This window comes from Lissotriton helveticus, chromosome 5_1 (genome assembly GCF_964261635.1).
Source record: "Lissotriton helveticus chromosome 5_1, aLisHel1.1, whole genome shotgun sequence".
NCBI classification, from domain to species: Eukaryota; Metazoa; Chordata; class Amphibia; order Caudata; family Salamandridae; genus Lissotriton; species Lissotriton helveticus.
The window spans coordinates 370,519,664-370,545,389 of NC_136065.1; the positions used below are offsets into that span (position 1 = coordinate 370,519,664).

The 25,726-nt window shown below is 46.2% G+C and overlaps 1 protein-coding gene across 11 annotated transcripts in view; it reads left to right on the forward strand.

The window, feature by feature from the left end:
* UBR4 (ubiquitin protein ligase E3 component n-recognin 4) overlaps positions 1-25,726 on the forward strand; it is a 2,329,353-nt gene that overhangs the window by 2,123,964 nt on the left and 179,663 nt on the right. For all 11 annotated transcript variants that reach the window (XM_078642504.1, XM_078642505.1, XM_078642507.1 and 8 more), the window contains one exon: positions 2,672-2,759. In XM_078642504.1, coding sequence (XP_078498630.1) covers positions 2,672-2,759 — 88 coding nt within the window. The remainder of the gene's footprint in view (positions 1-2,671; positions 2,760-25,726) is intronic.

The following is a 25,726-nucleotide window of genomic DNA, read 5'->3' on the forward strand; positions in this document are numbered from 1 at the left end:
AATTTGCAAGTCCGGCTGGACTTTTTTTGGTTATTATAGCGCATATTGTGGCCTATAATATTATAATTGTTATTTTCCGTGCTAAGGACCACAGTTTTTCAAACTCAACTCCAACAAAATCAAAGTCCTCATCCTGGGTCCACTTCCTCCGCATGAGATGACTCCTGGTGGCCAGCAGCGCTCTGAACCCCCACACCCACCAACCACACACAAAACCTCTGCATCATCCTCGACTCCTCGCTCTCTATGAACTGCCAAATCAATGCTGTATCATCCTTCTGCTTCCACATGCTCTGGAAGATCTTCAAATGGATCCGCACAAGCCCAGGAGAAAGGTCACCCAGATGGTCATCCTCAGCAAGTTTAACTACGGCAACTCACTCAACGCCGGCGCCACCAAAAACTTCAAAAGAAATTGCAGCGCATTCAGAACGCCCCCACCAGACTGATCTTGGACATCCCCTGCCGGCGCCTTATCTCCGGTCACCTGAGAGACCTCCACTGGCTCCTGATCAACAAAAGAATCGCCTTCAAGCTCATCACGCACGCCAACAAAGCCCTTCACAACACTGGACCCAAATACCTCAACCACAGCCTCAACTTCCACATACCAACCAGACATCACCACCTGGCCCTGATCAATATCCCACGAATCCGCAAGACCTCGACTGTAGGAAAATCTTTCTCCTACCTCGCTGCAAAGACCTGGAACTCCCTACCTCTACATCTCAGGCAATCAACGTCACTGGCTCAATTCAGAAAGAACCTCAAGACTTGGTTCTTCGTCTGAACTGAGGGTCATGGATAAGGAACAATACTGTGTGAAGATAAAGGGCCAGTAAAGCAGTATACAGTAGAACGAAGACTACACAGTAGAGTATGAGGACTGAGGAAATGCTCCATATCAAGATAAAGACAAGGAAATGTGTGCACAGGTTGAGCACAAAGCCAGAGGGATCCCAGGCACAGTGTCAGGACTGGCCTATTTCAAAGTTGTGCAAACTGTTAGAATAGAGAGATAGGGAAGCCATACAGTGAGATTAGAGTCCGTGTTAGGCCATCAAAGGTGTGTGAATAGGAGGCCAACCCTGGCATATTATGCCAGGTATTGTCAGGGTAGACTAAGGGGAAAGCAGTGCAGTCAGAGTACAGAACCCAGAGGCATAAGTCCTACATGGTTCGAAGATAGAGCTGAGGGAAAGCCACATACAATGTGATAATTGAACCATCAAACCATCATCAAACCATAGATATAGCCTTGGGTAGGATAAACACAGTGTTAGGATAGGACTGAGCATAGCAGTGCAATAGTGAACTGTGATGCACAGAGTGAGGATAGAAAAGGAGCCCTTATCATTGTGAGATTATTTGGTCACAAAGAAAACATGCAGAGTAAGAATAGAGCCAATAAAATTGTTCTACAGTAGCAATGTTGTGCACTGAATAAGGGTAGTCATTTTAAGGCCATGTAGAGCATGAGAACAGAGAAAAGCTGGAAACTCAATTAGTGTGAGAATACAGATGAGGAGAATTGGTCCCTATCTTGAGGATAGAGCAGTTTCATGCACAGTATAAAGACAACCTCAATGGGAAGATTTGCAAACTGGTAAAATAGAGACAAAGTAAGTCATGCAGGAAGGTTAGAACAGACTTTAAGCCATGCAGTTTGTGAATAGAAGGTGAAGCTGTGGGGAAATGACTTAAGGCTGCAGTGTCCTGATTGACGCAGGGGACAGCTCTACCGAAAAGTTAGAGGCAGTGTAGAGCAACCTGCAGTGTGAGGATAAGGCCAAAGGGAATGCATTCACTGTGAAAATGAGCCTTGACAAAGTCACATGGACAGTCAGGATAGAAGGTGAAGTCATGCACAGTTTTTCCATAGAAACAAGGACTGTCGCCTAAATTGTGAATCCAGTGCGAAGGAGGAGTCTGTGGAAAGAACCAAAGCAAAGCCTCACATATTGTGGGTAATGAGCTATCAGGAAACTGCACATTTTGAAAATCGAACTTACTGGAACGACATGCAGTATGAAGTTGAGTGATGATGAATCCATCTGCATTGTTATTAAAAAGACATGCACACTTCAAAGATAAATCCAAGGAGGAGCCAAAAACAGTACAAGAATAGAACCTGTGAAATGCCAGGCACTGTGACGTTAAAGAGAGACCGTATTTTGTGACTACAGTGCCTATCTAAGGGTAGAGGCAAGGCGAACACTTACATGGTATGAAGAAGGAAGTGAGGGAACCCATGGTGAGCAAAGGGTAACTACAAAGATTGTCAGCATAAAGACTAGGGTGAGCAATTCGCTCACTGGCAATCCTTTAAATGGGAGGCATACTATGGTTTAATGTCAAAATAAGGGGAGGGAGCTGGACCTCAGGATATCCTTTCTTTGACTTGGATACACATCAGTAGAACATGTGGTGAGATTTGTTTAGTGGAAGTAAAAAGGGACTGTAGTAAGCAGCAAGAAAATCACATAGGTCCATCTCAAAACTCTGGCAACTACGAGGTGAGTGAGATGCGTGGCTGTTGTGTTTTCTGAGTTGTCAAGAATGTGACATCTGAAAAGATTGATTTGGTTCTTAACACTGAGTGCTTTCTCCGTGATTTTTCAGATAACCTAGACCTTTTCCTTATATAGCATCTCTTTTTTTCCACATAAAGGGAGAGCCAATGAGGATCATTTACCGTATGAGAGGTCTTCTGGGTGATGCCACAGAAGAGTTCATTGAATCTCTGGATTCAACCACAGGTATGAGTATACATGGTTTAGCGAGATCTCATCTCTGTACATGAGTGGCAAACAGTGCATTTGCTGATCTAGAACACATTTCATCTCTACATAATTTTTGCATTAGATGCTCTGCTCTCAGGAATAGTTGTTTGAGGCTGCCTACCCATCGCGTAGGTATCATACACGTGTGCATACTATGCAATTTCAGACAACAAAAAATGGGAGCTAGGGCACACAAAAGTATATCATAGATTTTATTTGTAGAAATTACATGCTTTACTCTAGGGAAAGGGTCCCATTTATGTGTATACCAACCTTTTTTCTATTGCTTTTATTCTATACTCTATGCAAAAGGGCCCACCTCTTTACTTGCTGGCTTAATGAACAGATATGACATTTTCAGGGCGTGCTAGTGAATGCAGCGCATGCGCTACTTCGCCTTGCGAGACCTATAGTCGCTGCTTTCTGTGAGTGTTTGATTGGTTCAGATGCTCCGTCCATCACCACCCCCTTTTGCACCACTTTTTCGCCATAAGTTAGCAGGGTATGCTCAGACGTGAGTCCCTTGCTCACTTTGCCACTGGATTCAAGCAAGCCGGGCTGAAATGCCAGAAACCGGTCCTCGGAAGCTTGTGTTCGAGGCATGTGGGCTGCTGAATTCATATCTGTGCATAGATCGCCGCCTAGTGTTGGGTCCAGATGATTGCACTTTGTTGTCTTGGAAGAGTCTTCGAAGTATCACGAGATAGGTGACTCCTCCCCTGGACTACAGTGCGCATGGGCATCTTCTCCATCCTCAGATTGTTTTTTTCCGCCATTGGGTTCGGATGCAAACTCCTATACTCCAGCTCGGAATCGAAAACAAAACTTTTCTAAAGGACCAAAGGCCTTCGACTTCGTCGGTATTGTTCTCGCTCGGTACCTCTCTACTCGATCTAAACTTCCATCTCCAATCGGTCGTCGACGCGGGCCGTTGGGCCTTTTCGACGCCACGTGTTCCAACCGTCGATGGAAAGAAGCCCATTTAAAAGGTGCCCACAATGCCACTCCAAGTTCCCTCATACTGATAAACACTCAGTATGCAACAAGTGCCTTTCCCCAGACCATAGGGAAGAAACCTGCCCAGCCTGCGCCCAGTTTCGATCCAAAAAAACTATACGAAACCGACGGGCTGCGAGGCAAGAAATGCAGCGGCAGGCACCGGAACCGGACAACATCTTAGATGATGACCAGGATCTACAGGACGCCCCAGACTTGGACCTAGAAGTCGTCACCGTCGAGGACTACTCTGACTCCGACGACAAAATCCCGTCGGGGCAAATCGTGAGTACCATACCCACGACACCATTTAACCCGTTACCAAAGGCTCCGGTCGAGGCATCGCCAAAAGGCCTTAGCCAAGATCATAAAAGACTTTCGCCAGCCCCGCCTTCCGGCTCGGCTCCGAAACCGAAACCTTCAGAAAGCCCAGGGCCCAGTACCATCGTCCCGAAGAAGGTTCCAGAGCCAAAGAAGGTCACCGACCCGAATGGCTTCGATCCAAAAAAGGCCGCACAGCCAAAGAGCGTAGAGCCAAAGAAGACTGTCGACCCCACAAAGGCCGTTCAGCCAAGAACCGTCGACCCCAAAAAACTGGTCGACCCGAACAGAGGCACACAGCCAAAGGGCACCGAACCGAAGAAGGTTGTCGACCCGAACAAGCCTGCTGTTCCGAAAACCGTCGACCCGGCAACCGGTGCCGTACCGAAACCAGTATCGAAGCCGGAAAAGCCTACGGCTCCAAAGACACCAGTCGATCCAAAAAAGAACATCTACTCGGTGAAAGACACTCATCCTAAAAAGCCTACGGAGCACAAAAAACGTTGACCCTAAATCGGGGCCCGAGATGAAAAAGTCCAACAAAACTCTGAAAGTCGTCGAAAAACCAAGTGTTACCGACCCCAAAAAGTCTAAGACTAAACCCAGGACTGTAGAGGAAGAAGCTATTCCACCCAAATCCATCAGACGACCAAGCTAAAATATACATTAATCCAGACACTGGTAAAGTTACCATCCTGCACAGGAAAAAGAGACCTTTGGACTTTGAACCTAACTCACCTATTCCACTGAAGAAAAAGGACTTTGGGACTTCTCCCTCAAGACCCTTCAGCCCATTTCAACCTATCATGCCTACCACACCTTTTGCCCCTACCTCACCTTCTCACCACGGGGACAATGAGGGGGACGCAGGGTATGAGCCACAGCCCCAATATGATTTCCCACAAGATCCTGACCAAGAGGAACCTACCTTGGGAAGAACCAACAGACCCTTATGACACCCATCCTATCCCTGATGTACCCACTTATCCTACTAAGCCGTCACCTACAGATGACACAGTAGTCTTCAACCAACGGATAGACAGGGCAGCACAATTCCACAATGTGGACATGCATAGTGACCCTGTGGAAGAAGACTTCCTGTTTGACACATTCACTACTGCAGAAAAGAGTGTCAAAACGCTTCCCATGTTGAAGGGAGTTCTAAAACACGCACCTGACATATTTAAGGAAACAGCCAGGGCACGGGTAATCAATCCCAGAATAGAAAAAAAGTATAGGCCAGCTCCCTCAGACCCTACCTACATCAAGGGCCAGTTGACACTAGACTCCCTGGTGGTTGCTAACGCACGAAAAAGAGCCAACTCTCAGACAACAGGGGAAGCACCTCCCCCTGACAAAGAGTCAAAAATTCTAGAGGCATCAGGCAAGCGGGTAGCTGCATAAGCCTCCAACTCATGGAGGATTGCTAATACACAAGCCCTACTGGCTCATTATGACCGAGCGCACTATGATCAGCTCGAAAGCCTTATGCAACACCTACCAGAGCCTTTTAAAGCACAAGCCAATGATCTCATCCAAGAAGGAAAATTCATATCAAACGCCTCCATCAAATGTGTGCTTGATGCTGCAGACACCGCAGCTAGGTCAATTAATACTAGCGTCCTGTTACGCAGACATGCATGGCTGCGTATTTCCGGTTTTAAGAATGAGTTGCAGTCCACCATTCTTAACTAACCTGTCAATCAGGATTTTCTATTTGGCCCTACTGTCGACACCATTCTGGACAAAATTAAAAAGGACACAGAAACCGCAAAATCTATGGGTGCATTGCAGTTTCTGCAGCATAGGGGCTCCTTTCGACGCTCCTCATACAGAGCAAATACACGAGGGAATGCTTCGCAAACATCAGCCTCATACAAAAGTAACACACAGGGTTCCTTCAACAAGAACACAACCAGGGGAGGTTACAGAGGTAACAGTAATAAGGGAAGAGGGCGTGCAGGCAATAACACCAGGGCCTCCACCGCCTCTAAACAGTGACTTCATTACGCTGCCTCCAGACCACTTAACACCGGTCGGAGGCAGACTACAACAGTTCCTACCTGTCTGGCACGCAATTACCACGGACAGGTGGGTGAAAGAAATTATCCAGTCTGGTTATTGCCTAGAACTGACTTCTACGCCACCAAACATACCACCCAGATATCGTCCTATGTCCAAAGAACACATCACCCTGCTACAACAAGAGGTGAAATGCATGCTGGAAAAGGGGGCCATAGAGCAAGTCCCTTTCCACCAAGAAGGGACAGGAGTATACTCCCTATACTTCCTTATTCCAAAGAAGGACGGTTCCCTCAGACCAATATTGGACCTCAGACCCCTAAATCAATATATACTATCGGAGCACTTCCACATGATCACACTACAACAAGTGCTCCCGTTGCTACAGCAAGGAGACTTCCTAGCAACACTGGTCCTCAAAGATGCGTACTTTCACATACCCATCCATCCAGCCTACAGAAAATACCTCAGGTTTCACAATAGAAGGGCATCACTACCAATTCAAGGTTTTGCCCTTCGGGGTTACCACAGCTCCAAGAGTGTTTACAAAATGCTTGGCGACAGTGGCGGCACATCTCAGGAGGCAACACGTCCATGTGTACCCTTACATGGACGATTGGCTAATACAAGCAAAATCGTACCAAGAGTGTGCAGCACACACGTCCCAAACAATCCAGTTGCTACACAGCCTAGGCTTTTCAATCAACTACACAAAATCGCATCTGCAACCTTCCCATGTACAGCAATACCTGGGAGCCACTATAAATACCTCAGTGGCAAAGGCATATCCAAACTCAGCAAGGATAGCCAGCATGCAGATACTCATTCGCAAATTCCTGCCACAACACTCCCTGCCAGCTCAAGTCTTCATGCAGCTCATAGGCATGATGGCCTCCTGCATATTCATTGTCCCCCATGCCAGACTCCAAATGCGCCCATTACAGGAATGCCTAGCACGGCAATGGAACTAGGCTCGTGGACAACTAAAAGACCTAGTGTTGGTAGACAGTCTCACTCAGAACTCTCTGCAGTGGTGGAACTCACAAAACCTTTCCAAGGGGCGACTGTTCCAAGAGCCGGTTCCAGAACTAGTACTAACAGCGGATGCATCACTGACAGGCTGGGGAGCCCATCTCCTTCAATACACAGTACAAGAGCTCTGGACAAACAAACAGAAACAGCTGCATATCAACCAACTAGAGTTGCTAGCGATATTCCTAGCCCTGAAAGCATTTCAGAAATACTTGTACAACAAGACGGTGTAGATCCGAACGGACAACATGACCGCTATGTACTATATCCAGAAACAGGGAGGAACGCACTCTCCGCAGCTGTCCCATCTGGCACAGAGCATATGGAAAGATCGTTTGGGAGTTGTAGAGTGTCCTGAAGGCTGCGAGTGCAGAGCAGAGCGGCGTGTTACAGGACGCTTGACTGCAGTGCGAGCTGTGCAGGCAACGCGGCAGGAGCCGGCAGCAGGAGCCGTCGATTAAAATCCAAAGCTAGCCGTTGGAGCCGCCGAGAATTGAAACGCGGCAGGAGCCGCTGAAAATCAAACACGGCAGGAGCCGCCAACGACAAAACACCAAAGTGGCTGTTGCCGCTTGCAAAACGAACGCGGCAGGGGCCGCCATCGCTTAAACTTCAAGGCAGTTTCCGTCTGTAAAAACGAACGCGGCAGGAGCCGCCAGCGGCCGTTACCACCTGTAAAACGAACGCGGCAGAAGCCGCCAGCGATAAACATCAAAGCAGCCGCTTGCAAAAACGAAGCTTGTAAAACTTGCAAAACGAACGCGGCAGGAGCCGACCAAAAGACAAGTTACCTCGTGGTCTTTGCTTTGCTGTGCTGTGCATTGTGGGACTTGCAGTGTTGGAGCCCTGTCGAGTGTAGCAGCGAGCAAGACCCAGTGACCAGTGAGCAGTGACCCACGAGGAGACAAGGAGACGCGTGGCAAGGAGGTGGCGAAACCAGCGTGCAGCTCCGACCAGGCAGAAGGTGGGACCTGGCAGCCTCAGCCCGGAGTCCGGCGTCAAGCACCCAGTACCGAGCACCAAGAGGTGAGCGGCGAGCGGTAAGCAGGGGTAAACGTGGTAACGTGAAAGCCGTGAGCCGCGAGAGCTACGGGCGGCACTGGTGCAGGTAGGAGTGCACAGGAGGGTTGAAGGAGCTGCTTTTGGGAGCTGCCCGATGACGTTGCCGAGGATGTTGCCGCGGGTGTTGTAGACACTGTGCGAAGTACTATTGTTTTAATCTAGAGCCCTGAGACCTTTGCCTGATAACCCTGCTAAAGAACCAAAACTGGCTAAAGAACTAACCTGAGAGTGGCTCAGAAAAGCTAATTAGAAATCAGGAAAAACCTAGCAACCTCTAAGAAGGCACAAGGCACAAGGACATTTAAAAGGACAAAACCAGTATCACTGGATTATCGGTGCCGGGTTCTGGTTGGGGGTTGCCGATAGCGCCCTTTGAGAGAACCAGGGTTTGTGTTTGTTGTGGAGAGTGATTATTGGAAAAGCAACTAAACCAGTAGCAAAGTAGCAAATACCAACTCCAACGCCACCAACATCAATAACCCAAAGAAAGGGTTAGCTACTAGAAAATGCGTTCTGGCAAAGAGAGAACAGTGGGCTCACCCAAGAAATGAGCTCGAAGAAATCAAGCACTCAACTCGCAAAAAAAGATCAGTGTTAAAGCGAAAACAAAAGGGTCGACTCAGTCATTAATTTCACCTATAGCAAGAATGTTTGAGAGATCGACAAAAATCCCACAGAAATTTGACTTTATGAAAGATCCTACCACTGCACTTATGACTATGCAAACGGAGCAAGAATTAAAATCTTTACAGTTCCCACTCAAACCAATAAATGGTACGAAAGGGGGTTTGGATCTAAAAGTTGAAGTGGAAGCAGACCTGGATGCGAAACCTAATAAACTCAGAGGGATTAGATCTACGACTGGATCTAAGACCGGAAAATCCACTATATAAAATAATTGTGCAGGAGAAGAAAAGTGGAACAATGGAAAGTTCAGAGGCCCACAGTCACCCTAGCAATACACAGGCAGCCAATAATGAACCTGCTCTAATACCCGTAGAGGCCAATGTGGTCATAAAAAAGAATCAGGCTCAACCACATAAAGAATCGTTACTTAACCCAGAGTGCCAAAATGCCCTGGACGAAAAAAAGTGTTATCAATTATTGGGAAATTATCAAAAAAATTAAAAAGGACGACCCATATTGGAAAACTATGATCCACAAGAGGCAACTGAGCAGGAAAATATTTTTTATCTACAGACTGTATAAAATACAAATATTGAAACATCAGGCAATATATATCCATCAGTTGTAAACGGTTTAGCAACCAAAATTAAACTATTACCAACAAATGGTCCCGCATCAATAAAGGAAAGCACTCCTATCAAATGGAGACTTTTATCTCTAAAACAGGCCTTGTCAATTACACATAAAGATATTCTTGATATTAAAAGAAACGATGAAGATAACAACACCACTACAAATACCAATCAACTAAATTTCAATCACAATGCAAACCAAACAGAAAAAATGGATGCTGGATCAATATGGGACATACATTATCAAAGTTCAGTATTAACCTTGGAAGCCTTAGTCGCACAGTCAAATAAAATGGACATTCAAATAGACATTTTGGGTCTTATGTCCAACACAGTTGCAGGAATTGAGATCAAATTATCCGACCTAAACAACCTAATAATAAAAGCACAAAAGGAAAAAACGCCAACTTGCATAGAATGCACATGTGCACCAATAATAAACAAACTATTACTCATACCGGAAGTTGTAAATACAATACTGGAGGACGCTAAAGAAGCTATACAAAAAAAGAAAGCGGGAAATAGTAAGGAGGATGGACACCAAATTAATAAAAAACCAACCTCGGAAAACAAACAGGAGGAACTGACAAAATTGTCTATTGAACACAGTAAAATGACAAACATGATTAATCAAGAGAAAACAATTTATGACATAAGTGAAAACAAAGTAAGAAAAAAATCAGGAGATTCTTCAAATAAACGGGATATAGAAGATGAAGACTTGAGGGCTTTTGAACTAACAAAAAGACAAAAAAAGAAACTGAGGAAAGCAAGAAACAGGGTAAATAAGGAAAGCTTTACGTATCCAGAAACAGAATTAACCAAACCTTTTAAAGAAACAGAAAGAACTCCATAACTCAAATATTGTGGAATTACAAATTCTTTGGATCAAAAGAGAATAAAGAATAACACATCTAGCGGAGGGGTCAACGTGATGCCCAAAACAAAAGTAGCAAAAAATGCTGGAGAGGAGAAATACTACGACATCTTCTCTAAACCAGCCCCAACCAGTTCCAAACAAAGACAGACCGAAAGAAACATCACTAGTTTAACTGAAACTTCTGACTTAACCATCGGTCCAAGCGATGTCAAGCAAAATATAGAAAAGGCAGCACAAACAACAAACAAAAATAATGCTAACGGCTGTATAATCAATGATCTCAATCTTCCAGGAATTCAAAGCAATGAAATCCAGAGTATGACTGAGGGAAATAGAACAAGGCCGTCACAGAAGTTAGGAACCATATCGTCTAATGAAAATGACGCACAGAGGCACATGCGTCCAATTAACCAAATTCCGAATGACTGGCACGGAAAAAACTCGCCCAGTCAACCCATAACTTGTAACATACAAGATGTTCTCCCTGAATGGAAAGAAATGGGGAATACTGGATTAACACCAAGCTGCCCCATAAGGAAAGAAATAACTGATGGTCTGACTTATGAAAAAATGCAAGATAATTTAGTTATTGTAAAAAGAGGTCTGAGCAGGCAGATTACCTTCACAGAAAACGGAAGAAAAAGGGAAAATACAAGTGATGTAATGCCACATAAAAAAGGACCGTACAATTAGTCCTTAAGCCATTATATGAATCAAGAGGACCTCATGACATTCTTAATAGAGGAAACATCCTCCGACTAATGAAAAATCTACCAACTCTTGCAAGAATAACAGAAGACATTGAAACAGTGGGCTTCCAGGCAAACCCTGACGGCACACTGCCATTAACACTGATAACAGTCCCCACCGGGCCAATAGCGGATTCTATCCTGAAAGAGCATGGATGCTTTCGTGATTGGGGTATATTGATTAGTCAACTCCCGCCAATAGTCTATCCAACACCCCTTTTAAACACGGGAAGCAATACAAAAAAAACTCCGTCCAGTGAAAGGAACCCAGTTTTCTCCATATTAAAAAATCCCTTGGGAAAATCAAACAACGAAGTTAGATTCTGTTCGATACCATTAGAGAAAGAGAACACAAAAGAGGCAAATAAACATTGGATTATGGAATCCCTCCATGGAACAAAGGATAACTGACAAGAGCAAGTGCAAGAAAAGACCACAGCCTTCCCAAAATTGAAGATATGCTCATGGAATATAAATGGGATCTGTGGACAATGGAAGGAAGCTAAAATCCAAGGATTTTCAACTGAAACTCAAATAATATTACTCCAGGAAACTTGGTCAATAGACCCATTTATGTTAAAACATCACACGGGATACTTTGAACCTGCTGTTAAACATCACAAATTTGGACGCCCTTGTGGAGGGTTAGCAATATTTGTATCAAACGACCTCGAAGCAAAACATGAGTTAATCCATACAAATAACTCAAACCTACTTGCATTAAAAATTAGCTACAAAGCTTGTTAAAGTATCCCTTATAAAACCTTGACTCTCGTAAATGTATACTTACCACCAAAACGGACCTCAAAGAAAGAGCTGATTACTGTTCTAAATGATCTTTTATTGGAGCAAGTTTTGGAAGACCCTCTGGCAGATTATATTGTAACAGGGGACTTCAATACAAACTTGCTAATGCCTATGGTACGGATCGACTTTGTTCAATCGCAAAACCATCAATGGGCAATCCCTGACCCAATAAGGGGATCTAAAACCGATACTCGTCAAAATAAAATAGGGATAAACTCGGTGAAGGATATGGAAGCGTTGGGACTTAGAATATTGAATGGTAGATTTCGAACGGACTCTCCACCGGCTTGCTCATTTCATTCTAAAAATGGTACTTCACGAATCGACTATACGCTGACGTCTTTATCTACCTTTAATAATGTGACATCTTATACCTTGAATAAAGTTATGGACAGTGATCATAGCCAGCAAATTATTGTGATAAATATATTGTGCCCAAAATCTGAAACTTTCCAGACAACCCCTGGTGAGATCTGTACCATTAATTACAAGAAACTTATATGGAAACCCGAAAATACGGATGAGATCACCGGATGGGCAAAAAAACTAGTGATAGAATCCATGGATGAAGAAACAAGCATAGACCTCATGGAACGATGGGAAAATTTCACCCACAAAGTAGTCACTGATAATGTTAAAACAACAGGAACACAAAGAAGGAAAGATGTGACCATCAATAAAAGAGAAGGCAGATAAAATTACATCTTTCTTCCATATGCTGTAAGGAAACTCAGATGTACACGAAATCGGCTGAGAAGACAACTAATGAAATCGCCATGTAACAATGAATTAGCTGTTTTACTGAGAAATACAAACTCCAGATTAAATAAATTGATTTGGAATGAAAAAAGCAAAGCCAGACAAGATCTGAGGACAAAAATATTCCATGCAAGTACATTGGCAAATTCAACGGAGTTCTGGCGTCTAATTATCGGCCTAGCTCGACCAAATAAACACGGAATTGGAACCAGTCTATCCGAAGATGAATGGGTGATGTTTCTTAAAGCACATCTAAATCCAAACCAACCGTCTTTGACACAAAGCACGGTCGACCCAAGTTCCACAAAAGTTGACAAAGAAGGGGACAGCGAGATCCTAATAACCAATAGTCAAGTGGCAAGCCTGATAAAAAAGCAAAAAGATGGCGCCCCCGGACCAAATGGCATTCCTTTTGCACTTTTCAAAGAAGCGCCTGACTTCTGGTCAAGCTATCTAACAAATGTTTTTAATGAAGTGGTCCTGAGGGAACAAATCCCGAAATCATGGAAAGGATCACTTATAACCCCTATATATAAGAAAGGAAACTGGCAACAACCAGAAAATTATCGCGTAATTACCTTACAGGACTAGTATGCAAAGCTGTTTGCTGGAATTTTATTGGCGAAACTGACTGGGCAAAAGAGAACCAGGTACTACCCCCAAATCAAACAGGTTTCGTCAAAGGTCTCGGTACGATCACAAATCTTTTGACATTAACAATATTAATTGAAAAAGCAATTCTAGCTAAACAACCCTTATATTTGTGTTTCGTAGATTTTAAATCTGCCTTCGATTGTGTTGACAGAGAACTTTTATGGGCCAAACTAACTAAACAAGGTATATCAGAAAACCTACTCAAGATAATTAAGCTTTTGCACTCCGAAACCTGGGTTAGAGTTAGGACGGGTAACGGCTCAACATTGACCAAAATAATTCCAACATCGAGTGGCCTTAAACAGGGATGTGTGTTGGCTCCCTTACTCTTCAATTTATTTTTAGCTGACCTTACCACGGAACTAAACACAAATAATGCCCACCCCCCAAGGTTAGCTCAAACTCCGATATCGAATCTATTATACGCGGACGATGTCATACTTTTAAGTTGTACAAAGGTGGGGATGCAACGACTGATTGATGGCATCTCTAAATACTCTGAGGCAAACGGTATGCACATAAACGAAGCCAAAACCAAGGTGATGGTAATTACAAAAAACAAACGAAAAACACATGCACATAAATGGATCCTGCAAGGAAAAAACTTGGAGCAAGTAGCTGACTATCAGTACTTGGGAGTAACTTTCAACGATAACGGCAAGTTTTCGACTCAAAAACTCGATATTAAAAGGGAAGCAAACTCCCTCATTGGTGCACTTAGATCAATCCAAAGAACCATTGGAGACTTGTCTTATCGCCTCTTACTAAAAACAATTGCAGCAACATTATTGCCAACTCTAACGTATGGCAGTGAGGTGCTCAACGGGAAAGACGTAGACATCATTAACACCTCAGTCGCTAAAACGTATAGAATTTTATTTTCTCTTCCAAAGAATGCCTCTCAAGCCCAAGTGAGATTGGAATTTGGGCTAAACAACCAATTTTATGCAAGGAAAGGGCACACAATGAAAGTGTGGAACAGAATAAAAAACGATAAGGACAACGAAATGTCTCGTATACTGTGGCTTGAAATAAAAAATAACCGGTCGCTAACTGCCAGCTCTTACTTAAATCTAGCAATTGAAGAGTTTGGTACAAGACCTATCTGGAACACCACTGTTCTGCTGGAGAGTTTAAAAAAAGCGGTAAACAAACTAACTGAATATCTCTCCTTGATAAAGGACAAAGAAATTTTTGTTAAACGAAAGCACACATGGCCAATTGTGAATGGTTTAAAAAAAAAAGATTCAAACCTACCTGGAAACTTCATGGTCAAAAAAAAAAAGCACGTTTTTATGAATGCTAGGTTTGGCCACTTTCCAGGCTTATGCCACTTGGCACCATGGAAAAGATCAGACGAAAACTGCTTATGTAGGCTATGCAAATCAGGTCAAGAAGCCATCTTACACCTATTGTGTCTTTTGTCCTGACTTGGAAGCGGAAAGAAAAAGTACACTTAAGAAAAAGTTTAATGAACGTGGTATAAGGACTTGTAGGCAGGCACTAGTGGCAAGTTTAAATCCAGACGACTTACCAATGAACTCAGCTTTTGTTAAATTTCTATTTATGGTCCATAAAAAGTTGGAAGCCTGTGCTTGATTAATTTCTTAGTGGTGTGAATATGAACCTATTGAATTAACCAAAAACCCAATTTTAAACGATTTATTTTACTATCAGATTGATGAAAATTATTCGAACATATGGACAGATTTCAGCCTTTTAGAACTGTAAATGTTTTTACTTGCTTTTTGTAAGATATTAATTAATCAAACAAATAAAATAAAATGTGAAATTATTATATGGAAGTGGGCGATTCCAAAAAACATTTTTCTCCTCGCAGAACACCTTCCAGGGAAGGACAATCAGATTGCCGACCTGCTCAGCAGGCACAACCAACAAATACACGAATGGGAGATTCACCCCCAAGTTCTCCAGCCATTCTTCGAACAGTGGGGCCACCCAGAGGTAGACCTGTTTGCCACAAAAGAAAACTCTAAATGCCAGTACTTTGCCGCCAGGTTCCCACATCCGTTGTCACTGGGCAATGCGATATGGATGAACTGGTCAGGCAGATTTGCGTACGCTTTTCCCCGAGCACCGCTGATCCCGCTGGTGGCACGCAAACTGCGGCAACACTCACTCACACTAATCCTAGTTGCTCCTACATGGGCGAGACAACCATGGTACACGACGTTCCTAGAACTGTCAGTAGTTCCTCATCAAAGACTGTGCCTTGCACCCCATCTTCTAACTCGGAGCCATGGAGAAATAAGACACCCAGATCCCAATCAGATGAACCTAGCGATCTGGCTCCTGAGGTCTTAAAGTTCGGATACCTTAACTTGCCCCCGGACTGCATGAACATCATTAGGGAGGCAAGACGACCAACCACACGAGCGTGCTATGCAGCAAAATGGAAGAGATTTGTTATTTACTGCAACAATAACCAAATCAACCCATTAGATGCTTCCATACAAAACATTATATGTTACCTACTGCATTTACAAAGAAGTAACTTAGCATACTCTTCTATACGACTACACCTTGCTGCCATAGCAGCATACCTTCAAAACAGGCAACACCTTTCACTGTTTAGAGTACCAGCAATCAAAGCCTTCATCGAGGGTTTAAAAAGGGTGATCCCTCAAAGACACCCCCCTTCCCCAGTCTGGAATCTAAATATAGTGCTTACCAGACTCATGGGACCTCCTTTCGAACCTTTACACTCATGCGAACTACAATTCTTAACGTGGAAGGTTGCATTCTTAGTTGCGATTACCTCACTCAGAAGAGTGAGCGAATTACAAGCACTAACAATTCAAGAACCTTTCATGCAGGTACATGCTAACAAGGTGGTTCTTGTGATCCATATCAATCAAGCTATTGAACTGCCAGTATTCTTTCAAAATCCACAGTCGGTAGCTGAGAGAGCCCTACACACACTAAATGTAAAAAGAGCTCTACTTTATTATGTGGACAGAACTAAATCATTTAGAAAGACAAAACAACTATTTGTTGCTTCTGCACCACAACACAAAGGAAATCCTATTTCAAAGTCAGGAATAGCCAGATGGATAGTTAAATGCATTCAAATATGTTATCTAAAAGCTAAACGCACTTTAACTGTCCCCCCTAGAGCACACTCTACACGGAAAATGGGGGCATCCATGGCTTTCCTAGGTAATATTCCTCTTGAAGACATCTGTAAGGCAGCCACATGGTCCACCATACACACTTTCACTAAACACTACTGTGTAGACATGCAAGCAAAACAGCAAGCTGCTGTAGGCCAGGCTGTCCTCAAAACTCTTTTCCAAACTGCTGCAGCTGGCACAGGTAGCCACCGCTAGAGGAGATACTGCTATTCAGTCTATGCACAGATATGAATTCAGCAGCCCACATGCCTCGAACGAATATGCTACTTACCAGTATGCATCTGTTCTTGGCATGTAGGGCTGCTGACATTCATATCGCCCGCCCTCATCCCCGGTGCCTGTCGCAGCTGCAGCATTATCTCTGGCATGGCCATCTCTTACTTTCCTATCCCCATCTCTGCCACAATGGCGAAAAACAATCTGAGGATGGAGAAGATGCCCATGCGCACTGTAGTCCAGGGGAGGAGTCACCTATCTCGTGATACTTTGAAGACTCTTCCAAGACAACAAAGTGAAATCATCCGGACCCAACACTAGGCGGCGATCTATGCACAGATATGAATGTCAGCAGCCCTACATGCCAAGGACAGATGCATACTGGTAAGTAGCATATTCCTTCCGGTCCAAGGAAGGCATGGCTTGGCAGTTCGGGCTGGACTGTTCCCATGAGGCACAGGGTCAGACTGATTTGCATATGGCCATGTCTGAACTGGGGTGGCAGAGTGGGCTAAAGAACGGTGTGGATTAAACCCAGATCTGTTGACTGGGTGGGAGTGTTTGAGTGGTTCAGATGCTCCATCCATCACCACCCCCTTTTGTACCACTTTGTTCACCAAAAGTTGGCAGGGTATGCTCAGACGTGAGTCCCTTGCTCACTTTGCCACTGGATTCAAACAAACCGGGCTGAAGACGGCTGAAATGCCAGAAACCGGTCCTCGGAAGCTTGTTTCCGGTCCAGGGAAGGCATGGCTTGGCAGTTCGGGCTGGACTGTTCCCATGAGGCACAGGGTCAGACTGATTTGCATATGGCCATGTCTGAACTGGGGTGGCAGAGTGGGCTAAAGAACGGTGTGGATTAAACCCAGATCTGTTGACTGGGTGGGAGTGTTTGAGTGGTTCAGATGCTCCATCCATCACCACCCCATTTTGTACCACTTTGTTCACCAAAAGTTGGCAGGGTATGCTCAGACGTGAGTCCCTTGCTCACTTTGCCACTGGATTCAAACAAACCGGGCTGAAGACGGCTGAAATGCCAGAAACCGGTCCTCGGAAGCTTGTTTCCGGTCCAGGGAAGGCATGGCTTGGCAGTTCGGGCTGGACTGTTCCCATGAGGCACAGGGTCAGACTGATTTGCATATGGCCATGTCTTAACTGGGGTGGCAGAGTGGGCTAAAGAACGGTGATGGATTAAACCCAGATCTGTTGACTGGGTGTGAGTGTTTGATTGGTTCAGATGCTCCGTCCATCACCACCCCCTTTTGTACCACTTTGAAGGGAGATAGGAGGTGGCACGCGCGGACAGGAAATTTGCACGCATATGGAGAGGAGATGTGCACTCCATATGCATGCACATCTCCTGTCCCCGGAGGCTGGCAGCACGCGCATTGCGCTCTTTCAGTTCCCCCAAACCCCCCCCCCCCTCGGCTCCACGAAGCCAGCTTGTTTTGCTGAGGTGCATGTGTCTGTGAATTCATTTCCTGTGTCCGTGAATTCATTTCCTGTGTCCAGTCTGAATTTTTGTTTGCTCAATATTAACATTTGGTGCCCTCATATAGCTTCAGGCACAGTTTACTTGCGGCTCTTTCTGGGGACCGTGACTTACTCTCCTGCATCTGAATGACAGTTCAGGGGCACGCACCCAACTTTTTTTCCTGTTTCTGCCACAACCTGAGAGGACTTTCAGAGGCCCAGGCCTAAATTGTGACTGACCGACCTACTGACACAGTCACAAAAGCCATTCAGACGCACAGGCCTGACCCAGTAGCCGGAACTATCTGCAGAAGCCGGACATGGGCTCAACCCCAAAGCACTCGCCATGGGCTTATGACTCTGAAAGGCGAGTCCGACTTTTATAGATTTTTGTAACTGCAGATATTTACAGGCAAAACGCTCTGCCACTGTTTGCCTTCCTCTACCAGTTAAAGGCACATGGTTGACATATGATTGACCTGCCGTTGGCAATGGGTGTCTGTAAGAGGCAGCACACGGTTCCTTTCACACCAGACCAGCCTACTCTGAGACTCTTGAGTGTTTCTAACTGTGTTCTTATGATGGTCATTTTTAGCCAGGCACTTTAAGATCATTATACATAAACCCTCCAAATCCCAACAGCGGTCTGTGTGCAAAAACCAGAGCTTGATAACCAAGCTTACAGGCATGTCTGCTCACCCTATCGCATTCCTGCTGAAACCCCCTTCTTGGTTTCTTCAGCACTGTTCCAAAATGCTAAACATAGTGGTTAAACAGGGAGAGGAGCAGTGGCCAGTGAGTTGTAGAGGAGTTCTGCTCAATACGTGGTGAAATAACTTTAAGCAGAGAGTGGCAGAGGAGCTGTGTGGGTGCATCCCGAAAATCCTCCCGTTCACAGGTGGAAATGGACGGTGAACAATCCACAGCCCCTGACCCGCCCACCTCCACGGACGATTTAAAAGCCCTCCTGCTCGTAATACAGTCTAGCCTCACCTCTGTAGAAACCAAAATGGACGCCATGAACACGCGCATCGATACCCTGGCGCACAAAAGCAACCAACATGCGGAGAGGCTAAAAGAAGCATGGCCAAGCCCAAAAAAACTGTTATGCAGTAGGTTTTCAGAGCCTATAGGGACATGAGACAACAAAGCTGCGATGTAGTTACCCCACACAGTGATTGCTCCTGAAATACTGCCTGTATCTGCTTAAAATGACGGCCGCAACAAACCCTCCTGCGTCTCTCCTGACGTTATCTCCCTCCTCCCCCTACCCCTCTCCTCTCGACTTTCCTGCTACTAACCTTTGCCCTCACCTTTCCTGGCCCTTAGTCCCCACCCTGTTTATCTGTGAATTTTCCCTCATCAATTGAGATCTAGCTATTTTGTCTGATGCCCGATGAAGCTACCTGGTTTAGCTATAGGGGAGACAGGCCGGGGATTCCCTCCTTGGACGTCACCTATCCAGTCACCTATCCAGTCGGTCTTTAGACAGTCTGCCTTTCGTCTCTCCTGTCATCTCTTCCCGCATCCTCCCTCTATCTATGTCTCTCCTCTCTCAATGTATTGAGACTGAACTAATTTGTCTGATGCCCGATGGAGCTACCTGGTTTAGCTATAGGGGAGATGGACCGTGGATTCCCGCCTTGGTCGTCACCTACCCAGTCCGTCTTTAGACAGACCTCCTTTCGTCTCTCCTTGTTGTCTCTTCCCTTATCCTCCCTTTCTCACCTCCCCTGCCCCCTCCACTACTTTTCTTTCTCCTTTCTCTCCTCTCCTAATTGTATTGCCTATGCATTGTGTAATTGTTGATCTTTTTCTGTTACATTATTGATTCTCATGTAAAGCGCTCCGATACCTTCGGATCTAGCCAGCGCTATATAAAACTCTTTAAATAAATAAATAAAATTAAAAAATCAAGTGGCTGAGGAGTTGTGTGAAGGGAGTGGTGGAAAGCACTGGGCCAGTCTGGTTGGAGAAGCACAAGTAAGTAGAGTGGTGGTGGATGAACTTTAGCCCCTCATTTGTTGAGGAGCTTCGGTCAGAGCGGTGAAGGAGCTGTTGTCAGTGATGTTGAAGATTTTGTTGGTGAGCAGTTGAAGAGCTGTTGTCACTGAGTGGTGGAGGAGCTGCGATAGATGGAGGAGCTGTGGTTGGTGATAGATGGAGGAGCTGTGGTTGGTGATAGATGGAGGAGCTGTGGTTGGTGATAGATGGAGGAGCTGTGGTTGGTGATAGATGGAGGAGCTGTGGTTGGTGATAGATGGAGGAGCTGTGGTTGGTGAAAGATGGAGGAGCTGTGGTCTGTGAGAGATGGGGGATCTGTGGTCAGTGAGAGATGGGGGATCTGTGGTCAGTGAGAGATGGGGGATCTGTGGTCAGTGAGAGATGGGGGATCTGTGGTCAGTGAGAGATGGGGGATCTGTGGTCAGTGAGAGATGGGGGATCTGTGGTCCGTGAGAGATGGGGAGCTTTGGTCAGTGGCTCACTTGAAGCCAAATCTCTGCTTTACAATTAAAAAGCTTTCACTTTACATCTCGCCAGTAACAATCAGTAGTGCAGTCAGTACCAGCATAATCATTCCTGGTTAAAGAGGGACTTATGAGTAAACTGGTAATAATGGACCACAAAGAACCTGAAAGCGGACCTCTTCACACTACAGTCCACTACAAGGCTGTTCAGAGGATACTTGCCAAACCAGGCCAGTCCTGTGAAGTCCGGTAACAGCTGCTTAGAGGCTGGATATGACCACACTCATCTGAAAAGAAAAGAAAACAAGCATTTGCAATGCAATAGGTCTCGCATTTATGTGAGTTTAAGCAATTGGCATTGTAAATGACAATGCCTTTTTTTGTTTTAATAACGAAAGCAAAAATAAAAAGCATTGTTATTTGCAATGTGAATAGCTCAAACTCGCATAAATGCGAGACCTATTGCATTGCAAATGCTTGTTTGCTTAAGGGAAAAGGTCACATCTCTGCTCATACCATCTCAGGCATCACTTGTTAAGCTTTAGAGAACAGGTCCAACATTTATATATGACCATTGAATACACCCCAACCTCTTCCAGGGAACAAGCAAATCTCTCGGTGTGCCATCCTATCAATAGGATATTCTCTGCTATAAGAATGTGGCCCATCCCTCTGTATTCAAATCCCATCACATAGACAGCAGAAGCTCTACTTTCAGAAACCATTCCTGTGTTATTACATAACCACAGTTTGGATAGACTTTGGATGTGTTGCTGTATGGAACAGGCCATTGTCTTTATACCCACAGAAGTGGGCTGAAGTTTCTGGTACACAGAACTCCTAACCCTTAGCATATGCTCTCCACTTCTGCTTCCTCATCGGGAGGATCTGTTGTGCCAGAAGAAGGGCATTGTGCTACTACTGAACCTCTACAATCTACACCTCCATGTGGGCCGACTGAACGGAACCAATGGAGAGGCTTCAACCTTCTATCGAAACTGGTGGAAGTAATCTGGCTGCATGCCTCTCCGTCAAATCTGTATAGTCTGGCTGTTGGGCTAAATTTGTTGCCTAGTACAAGGAGAAAGAAATCAATCCCTTACTTGGAAAACTGTCTGATGTTCTTGTGTGTCATGTCTTTGGCCCATCAAGGCTTTGCTGTGGGTACTGTTAAACTTACTTGTCAATTCTTTTGGCCATTTTCATTTGCCTTATTAGTTCTCATTATTCAAGCCAGCTGCATTTTTGAAAGATCTTTTTCATAAGTCCACTATATTATGCCACAGTAGGAACACGCTGTAGTCCTTGTCAGTTCAGCCTTTGTATACAACCTTTTTCTCTGACCGTTTCGAAAGTTGTGTCAGCTTTCCATGCTGGACAGTCCATCACTCTGTCTCCATTCTTTTCTCCATCGAAAGAGAAGGGGATGCTACACCATTTGTATCTCAGTGCAATTAGTTTTTACACTGATTAAACTAAGGAGTACCATGTTGGTGATCAGCTGTTTGGTTCGATGATGCAAGGAAGGAAAAGGCAGTCCAGGAATTAACATTATTGTGATAACTCAGGCATAGTCCATGATAATATGTACTCGGAGTGTATCAAACCTCTAATTGATATATTTCAAAAGTCCAAGGAAAATGTACTGAGTCTAATGACTCAAAAAAGGGAGTCTCATGGGTACAATTCCCCAATTTTTCCCCCCCAAGAAAACTAGAGTTGTGATTCAAATTTCCTGATGCAAGCGCCACAGATTGGCATAGAATTGTCCATTTTGCAGCCAACATGTGTTTTCCCCCCGCTTAAAATGGTATTCAAACCTCCGGATTTATCAAGATTGAAATAACAGCATGATCTAGAAAAAGTAGGGTAAAGAAAACCATTATATCATTCTCTGTTTGTCAAGAATGTGAAAATATGCCACACTGTGATTCATTCATGTCACTGTGTTAAGGCCATTACACATATACTCATAAACCTTAAGTTGAACCTTACATACTGATGAAGAGTGAGTACAGAGAAAATGAATCATATTGTGAAAATAAATTATAGATTGTTTGATAGTTTGAAAGTCATGTACTGTTTTTAGTTTTAATTTCTTTTTTTATTTAACTCCTTTTTTAAATTTATGGACTATAGACATATGATAGAGACTACTAGCCGCGGATTCCTTCATGTAGAATTATCCCCAGGCTTAGACTGCATCCGGAAAATCTTTTGCGCAGCATCCCTGCGCACCGGGGGGCGGCATCACGCGATTCCGCCCAGGCGTTGTCCGCGTATGTGACGTCTGCGAGGTCACATAAGTCCCACCCAGGCGCGCCTACGTCAGTTTTTTCCTTTTCTGCGTGCAGAGCGGATCCTGTTTGTGTTCTGGGCCTGTTTAGGCCTTTCCCTTTCGCTATTGCTTTTGTGTGGGAACAGTGTGCGAATGTCTTCGGGCTTTAAGACGTGCTTGTCTTGTGGACACCTGATGTCGGCGACGGACCCTCACCCCATCTACATGTGGTGCTTGGGGGAACACCACGACTCCACTGATTGTGAGGTGTTCCAGTAGATGAAGCTGAAGTCCCGGCGGGAGCGCCGGATGAAACTTCTCTCGGCTCGCATGTCCAGGTCGGCGTCGTCATCTTGCCCTGCCCCTGCGGAAGGTTCTCGAACCTGCTGCTTCCCTCGTCGACAGCGTCCTTCTCCCAGCGTCACTCACCTGTTGGTAAGTGTCGTACTTTGTCCCAGAGGGTCGGTTTCCGGCCTGTCGGGCTTGGGCTCTCTGCCGGTGGTGCGCCCGCGGGTCATCCCCTTATCCGACATTTCCCGGTGTGGGGGCGACTAGAGCCCAGATGGAGACATATGCGGCGGCCTTGCAGGCCTCGCTGGCTTCCCCTCCTGGGGCGTCAGCGGATCCCTTGCAGTATGCGAGGCCCACAGTGGCGTCGCCGGCGGCTCCAGCCCCGGCGCCGACTGGCTCGGATCCAGGTTCGGAGGATGTGGTGCCGTTGGGGTGCGGCCCTTCGGGGTTCCCTCCTTCAGACCACGTCGCCTCTGCTTCCCCGCAAACTCCTGCAGTAGTCCCTGTGGTGTCGCGGGAGGTCGCCTGGGCTCGGAAGGCACCCCCGAGCCCCTCTCGCTCCTCTGGACAGGCGGCGGTCTTGTCTGAGGCCGAGGTGATGCTGCTTCGGCACCTGCGGCTGCTGGCCCTGGCGGCGCCACAGGGGTCGGCGGAGGGCCACTCTCGCCCCGTCAGGGGTCGAGGCTGGCAGGGAACTACTCGTCCTCCCCGGGTCCCTCTCGTTCCTCCAAGCAGGCAGCTGCCTCGTCGGAGGTAGAGTTGATGCCTTTCCGTTGCCGACCAGGCTCCGGCCCAGCCCCGGTCTCCTGCGCTGTGGCGGAGATCGTTTCGGCATCTCCCCTGTCGACGGACGACGACTATGTCCTGCCTCAGATTGCGGACTCTACGGTGCCAGGCCGACATCGGGTCGTTTACTTGTCCTGGGACGCCTCCGCTTCTCCAGAGGTTCGTTGTTTGCTGGTGTTATCTTCGCCGGAGATGGGCCGCCGCGCCGTGGCGTTTTCACCAACGTCTAAAGGCGGCTCCTCGCCGTCTCCGCAGCCACGGTCTTCGCCAGAGGAGCCGCAGGTTCCCCACTCCTCTGTCCCTCTTTCTTCTTTCCGGACCTGGCCCTTCCCTCCTGGTTGGCTTGGGGGATGGACGCTTTAGCTTGCAGCCGTCAACTAACGAGGAGCTGCTTTCCCCTCCGCGGGGCCCTACGGAGGCCGGTGCGGCCTTCTCTCGCGCTGTTTCCACGGCTGTGGGAATTTTGCATATGGGTGACCCAGCTACCCATTTCCCCGCGGATCATCTTCTGGAGATTCTCCATCAGGGTTCTGGTAGCAGGGAGCTGTTGCTTCCTTTTGAGGGTTTGCTCCATTCTTCTCTTTTGGGGACTTGGGGCCGTCCCGCCATGGGGGACCTGGTGCCCCAACACCTACTACACTGCCATCATCCGGTGCTGCGTGATCCAGTGTGTCTTTCCCTTCACCCCTCTACCAGGGACCCTCTTTTGCAGACTGCCTTTCCTTCTTTGCCGCCGCTGTTGTCTTCCCCGTCGCAGGAGACCCGTTGGCTGGACTCCTTGGGGTTGCAATATGTTCGCCTCGACCAGTGCGGCTCTGCGGGCCCTTAACACGCTGTGTGTTTTGGCTCAGGCCACTTCTTGTTTGTGGGACTCAACAGAGTCCCTTATGTCTGCTGTTTAACAGGAGGGTGGCTGTGTTGATTTGAGACACCATGTGTTCGATGGCCGGGAGCTGGCGGCGTTTATTCGTCGCTCTGTGTTGGACATCTCGGAGGTGCTGGTCATGCCATGGCTTCTTCGGTTGCCCTTTGTCGCCATGCCTGGCTTCGGGAGAGTGTGTTCTCAGAGAACGTTCGAGAATGGTTGGTGGACCTTCCCTTTGATGGTGCTCTGTTGTTTCATGCCCCTGCGGACTAGGCCATCCAGAGGTTCTTCGCGGGGCTTCGTCCTCCTCCTTCTCCTCCCCCTCAGAGACCTGCGAGTTACTCTGGTTGTTAGAGGTGTTCTTCCGTTGGGGTAGGTCACCCCGGTTGTCTGTTCTGTGTGATTCATGGCCACTCGAGTCCTCCTTGTTGGGACTGTGGTTCTGTTGGCTGCTGGCTAGCCCTTCTTCTTGACTGTTTTTCCTTTGGGTTTTCTGCACCATGCAGGCCCTGAGATTGGGCCTTCTGTATTTTTCCTCTCTGGCTGCTTGGTAAGCCTTCTGCGGGGTTTTTGCCGCAGGTCTTTTTTTGTTGTCCTCTGCTGCAGAATTGTTTTCCTAAGAGGTTCCCATGTCTTGGGACGTGACATGCCCTATATGGGTTGTGGTGGCTGTTACCTAGCCCTGTTATGTGCTGGGGAGCTGTGGTAGCCTGCGGGCTTCTGCTCTCTGAGGCGTTATAGTATTGCAGGTGCAATCTTCTTGCTGATGTCTTGGACTAGCTTGAGTTCCGCCCCAGGGTGTTCTTCTCTGTGGTCGCTGCGCTGTTTTGCCTGGTCTGGGGTGCTGTCCGTGGCCTGGCGTCTAGGTCC